At 47.0% G+C, this 6,000-nt stretch overlaps 1 protein-coding gene across 2 annotated transcripts in view; it reads left to right on the top strand.

Annotated features, from left to right (window-relative positions):
- Positions 1–1,849: 1,849 nt before the first annotated feature.
- Positions 1,850–6,000, top strand: part of CD164 (CD164 molecule) — a 35,492-nt gene continuing 31,341 nt past the window's right edge. Inside the window, exon 1 of one of the 2 annotated variants that reach the window (XM_056566287.1) lies at positions 1,850–2,214. In XM_056566287.1, the coding sequence (XP_056422262.1) occupies positions 2,118–2,214 (97 nt within the window). In that variant the 5' untranslated portion in view covers positions 1,850–2,117. Of the gene's footprint in view, positions 2,215–2,320; positions 2,409–6,000 lie in introns of those variants that run through there. The other variant, XM_056566288.1, reaches the window with a different exon arrangement.

The following is a 6,000-nucleotide window of genomic DNA, read 5'->3' as shown; positions in this document are numbered from 1 at the left end:
ATATCTTGAAGTCGGACATGAAAATAAGAGGCATTATACCAGACAAGCCACTAATGGTCTCACGGAGAGCACCGAACCTTAGGGACTTACTAGCCAACAATCATTTTCAAAGACCATTGGCCAGCATTGGTTCAGGACAGAGACTTAAGGGATCATATCCCTGTGGGAATTGTAACATCTGCCAATTTATGGAACCCACTGACCACTTTATAAATCCTAGGAATGGACAGCAATTTGAGATGAGGAAATATGTCAACTGCAATATATGCCATAAAATGTCCTTGCAGTAAAATCTATGTAGGCCAGACAAGCCAGCAACTTAAGAAGCGTGTGCAGAAACATCTTTCCACGATATCATTGGCAAGACGGGACAGGGATCTACATAGGAACTTGACATCGGTTGCGGAACATTACTTGAGGGTACACTCGGGAGTCCGAGGGGCACAAAAATATATGGCTTGGAAAGAATTACAACCAATATCTGTGGCGGACCGATCTCTAATAGACTACTTCAAATAGAGTCCAGATGGATCTACACCCTGGGAACAGAGGCCCCGAATAGGCTGAATGAGGAATTACAGTTTACAGGTTTTTTGGGTAAGTAAGAATGCCAACAGGGCATGGAGATTAAGGGGGGCCAACAAGTTAGGTGGGGGTCTAGATATTGCCATAGGGGTATACCATCAGCCCCTTATTGGATATATGTTGTTACATGCCAATATTGGGTAGAAACTATTATGTATCTATATCTCAATAGATTAACTAAAGGGGTGGTGGGGGGCATTGGGTCACACAAGATGGAGTGTGGTGGAGTGTTTGTGGGGTATGGATGATGGGGACACAGGGGGGCACTTTGAGAGTGTTAATGAGTGGGTGTGTTATGGTGGTGGTTAGCAATTTTCATGTCCTTTTTACGAGTCGAGGATCCTCTGCATTCACTCACAAAGTGGCTCTAATGATTACACGAGATGAGCACATGGAATAATAATGGAGGTAAGTTTTATGGATATACACTTATGCATACCACGATTTTCTCTATATTATTTGTATTGCACATGGGGATGAATTTGTTTGTATGATTAGAGACTAGATCTTCACACTATGTCTCTGACTAGTTCTGGAGTCCCTCTCCATGGCTCGAGGTGGTCATTAGTGTTATGGAGCTCCTTTTTTTTAGGTGTTTTTAAATGTATGTGGTTGCTTTTGTATAATAAAGACAGATTTTTTGCATTTCTGGTGTGCTATTATCCCTTTCTGCCTTGCTTTTTTCTTTGTGTTGTAAACCATGCCCTGGTGTCACGAACACAAGGGGTTAATGCCAACTGCCCCTAGGGTAATTCCATCTGCCCTCATCACACCCTCACCACAAAGCACATTTGGTGATGCAAAAAACAACCTCTCATGTGGATCTGTAGGTGGAAAGGTGAAAGTTGTATGGCTATTATAATGGCCATAATTTAAAAAATCCATAGAAAATGGTGCACCGAAGTGGAATTTAGGAGAGGTGTATCTGGGCAAAATTCACCAAATCCTGTGTGGCCATTTAATACATTTGGTGCAGGTACATACCAGTACCACACACACAAAAAACATCAGGATCATCCCTAACCCCTTGTACACGATAGACTCTTTACCGGTGTTTCCCAACCAGGGTGCCTCCAGCTGTTGCAAACCTACAACTCTCAGCATGCCGGACAGCCAAAGGTTGTCTGGGCATGCTGGGAGTTATAGTTTTGCCACAGCTGGAGGCACCTTGGTTGGGAAACACTGCTCTATACACAGCCTATTGCAGCCAGCCTGCAGGTTCCCAAACCACACACCAGATGGCGCTGTAGCCCGTCAGATAGGCGGTAGAAGGTGACGAAGAGTGACGAGGTGAGTACTTTCTAGTGCCACGTTCGTAGTGACGTCACATCAGGAGGTGCAAAGTCTTCCCAGACCGGTTCTCAGTTCCCGAACACGGTAGAAGCAGCGGACGAGGCGCCCGTGACATTACCGCTGCCTGGAGAAAGCCACCTGACCGGATCACGTGAACAGAGAGAGCCGCAGAGTGACTGAGGGAGAGAGGACGGGGCGCTGACTGCTGCGGGATTGCAACACACGAGACGAAAGCCGGGATGATGAGGGTGCGGGGCGCCCCGCCACACCTGCTACTGTTCATGCTGCCCGGACTGCTCCTGCTGCTGTGGGGGGTGACCGGCGCCACCGCTGCAGGTAAGAAGCAACCTCTATAGTGCCCAGTCACTGCATCACGTCATAACACGAAGACTGCTTCACAGGCGTGACGTCACAGTGCCCAGGTCACACAGGGAGGAGCACAAACCTGTACAGTGCACACGCCTAGTCTTGTAATGCCTCACATTCCATGGCAGCTCCTGGTTACTTGTTACAGTGCCATCTACCACCTGGTAGGTCGACCCCTTTAAGACAGTGATCCCTCAACATACGATGGTAGTTAGATCCAAATGAACCATCGTTACTTGAATCCATCGTATGTTGAGGGATCCGTACAATAGTAATATAGAATGTTATACTCACTGGATCGTCGCACTCCATCGCCGTCATCACGTCCCCGGGGTGTCCCGCCGCGCCGGACTGTCACTGCTGCCCTGGTCGCCGCTCTCCATCGCCATCATCACGTCGCTGCGCACGCCGCTCCTATTGGATGATGGGACAGCATGTGCGGTACGTGATGACAACGAAGGAGCGCAACGGCTATGCAGCAGAGCATGAAGAGGATGGTCCGGAGCGCCGGGGACAGGTGAGTGACACTCACCTGAGCACACGGGGCACATTAAACGGCTATCCGGTGGCGGCTGAAGCAGTCTGCGCTGCCGGATAGCCGTTTATGCGATGGCCCCGACATACAAAAGCCATCGTAGCCCGGGGTATCACTATATATTCACATAGGCTTAACCCTTGCACCTGTGCTGCTCTGCGCCATGGCTTTTTTTTTTATGTAGAGATCGGAGCGGTACAGTCTCAAATCATGTGGTAAATGGCCACGTAAACATACCCTAAAGGGGAATATCCCATATGTGGCCCTTGTTCACTAGTTGGTTCAGACATAGGCCTCAGGCCCGAAGGCCACTGTGTGGATTTGGAAGCTTTTAAAATTTGGAAGTTTTGTCGGCATCATATCAAGTTACAGAGGCTTTGGGTGCCAAAATATTTTTGGGACACACGTTTCCATTTCCATTGGTACTGTTCTGGAATACATGGGACATGATCGTTTTTTTAATTCTATTTTTTTTATGAGGTGGTATATAAAAATGTCTTCATTGTGGTTGTTTCTCGGGCTTCCTTGTCAAAATGAAAGCAAAAAGTCCTGCTCAGCCCGAACCCGGCAACATGAGGTGGATGCGGTTGGGGATTAGGCAGTGGAGCATAGGTGTGTGTTTGGTTTTATGTTTCGCAGACGTGTACATTTTATATTCCCTTACAACCACCCCTTTAAAGGGGTACTCCGGTGCTTACACATCTTATCCCCTATCCAAAGGATAGGGGATAAGATGCCTGACCACGGGAGTCCCGCCGCTGGGGACCCCCGGGATCTTGCACGTGGCACCCCATTTGTAATCAGTCCCCGGAGCGTGTTCGCTCCGGGTCTGATTACGGGCAATCACAGGGCGGGTGGCGTGTGACATCACGCCTCCGCCCTCGTGTGACGTCATGCTCCGCCCCTCAATGCAAGCCTACGGGAGGGGGCGTGACAGCTACCAAACAATGAAAAGTAACTGTCATAGTGTAATATACAATAGCAGAATTACACAACAAGGTGCTGGTGCAGGAGCTCTCCGGGTGTTCCTCCACCTCACCTTCTATCATGCTGCTTAATCCTATATTGTTGCCTATTGCTATTTAAGAAAACAAGAAATACATAACGAAAACTTCTGTGTGTTCTAGGAGATCAGCCATGTCCTAATCCTGTTTGCTGTGGTGTTTGCAGTGGACAAATAGATTGTTGTACGGTCCTCTTACAGAGACTGGTCCGGCCATGAGTAGCTCTTTTGGTGCTATTGGATGGCACCTGGGCTTGCAGCTTTAAATCAAGGGCAAGTCAACTTGTGGCCTGTCAGTTAGTGCTAAATTATGAGCACTTCTAACTGCTAATCTGACATGAGCTATACCTGATCTTACTGTCTGGCCAATTTTCGGGCACTTCCAATATTCTGCACAGTTTAACCCCTTAAGGACTCAGCCCATTTTGGCCTTAAGGACTCAGACAATTTAATTTTTACGTTTTCATTTTTTCCTCCTCGCCTTCTAAAAATCATAACTCTTTTATATTTTCATCCACAGACTAGTATGAGGGCTTGTTTTTTGCGCGACCAGTTGTCCTTTGTAATGACATCACTCATTATATCATAAAATGTATGGCGCAACCAAAAAACACTATTTTTGTGGGGAAATTAAAACGAAAAACGCAATTTTGCTAATTTTGGAAGGTTTTGTTTTCACGCCGTACAATTTATGGTAAAAATGATGTGTGTTCTTTATTCTGAGGGTCAATACGATTAAAATGATACCCATTATTATATACTTTTATATTATTGTTGCGCTTAATAAAAATCACAAACTTTTTAACCAAATTAGTACGTTTATAATCCCTTTATTTTGATGACCTCTAACTTTTTTATTTTTCCGTATAAGTGGCGGTATGGGGGCTCATTTTTTGCGCCATGATCTGTACTTTTTTTTGATACCACATTTGCATATAAAAAACTTTTAATACATTTTTATAATTTTTTTTTTAAACAAAATGTATTAAAAAGTAGGAATTTTGGACTTTTTTTTTCCGTTCACGCCGTTCACTGTACGGGATCATTAGCATTTTATTTTAATAGTTTGGACATTTACGCACGCGGCGATACCAAATATGTCTATAAAAAATGTTTTTTACGCTTTTTGGGGGTAAAATAGGAAAAAACGGACGTTTTACTTTTTTATTGGGGGAGGGGATTTTTTTTACACTTGAATAGTCCCCATAGGGGACTATTTATAGCAATACCATGATTGCTAATACTGATCTGTTCTATGTATAGGACATGGAACAGATCAGTATTATCGGTCATCTCCTGCTCTGGTCTGCTCGATCACAGACCAGAGCAGGAGACGCCGGGAGCCGTACGGAGGAAGGAGAGGGGACCTCCGTGCGGCGTTATGAATGATCGGATCCCCGCAGCAGCGCTGCGGGCGATCCGATCGTTCATTTAAATCGCGAACTGCCGCAGATGCCGGGATCTGTATTGATCCCGGCACCTGAGGGGTTAATGGCGGACACCCGCGAGATCGCGGGCGTCGGCCATTGCCGGCGGGTCCCTGGCTGCGATCAGCAGCCGGGATCAGCCGCGCATGACACGGGCATCGCTCCGATGCCCGCGGTTATGCTTAGGACGTAAATGTACGTCCTGGTGCGTTAAGTACCACCTCACCAGGACGTACATTTACGTCCTGCGTCCTTAAGGGGTTAATGACGAGCGCCGTAAATGTACGTCCTGGTGAGGTGGTACTTAATGCACCAGGACGTACATTTACGTCCTAAGCATAACCGCGAGCATCGGAGCGATGCCCGGATCATGCGCAGCAGGTCCCGGCTGCTGATCGCAGCCAGGGACCCGCCCGTAATGGCGGACACCCGCGATCCCGCTGATGTCCGCCATTAACCCCTCAGATGCCATGATCAATACAGATCACGATATCTGCAGCATCGCAGTCACTAAAATGGAGGATTGGATCACCCGCAGCGCTGCCGTGGTGATCCGATCATCCAGCACGGCAGACGGAGGTCCCCTCACCTGGCTCCGCTGCCTTCCGGGAGTCTTCTGCTCTGATCTGCCTTCCCGCAGACCAGAGCAGAAGATGACCGATAATGCTGATCAGTGCTGTGTCCTATCAGCATAGCACTGAACAGTATTAACAATCGAGTGATTGCTATAAATAGTCCCCTATGGGGACTATTAAAGTGTAAAAATAAAAGTTAAAAAAAGTTAAAAAATA

Source organism: Hyla sarda, chromosome 3 (genome assembly GCF_029499605.1).
Source record: "Hyla sarda isolate aHylSar1 chromosome 3, aHylSar1.hap1, whole genome shotgun sequence".
Classification (NCBI taxonomy): Eukaryota; Metazoa; Chordata; class Amphibia; order Anura; family Hylidae; genus Hyla; species Hyla sarda.
The sequence above is the reverse complement of the archived record's forward strand: the minus strand, read 5'-3'. Positions and strand labels throughout refer to the sequence as shown.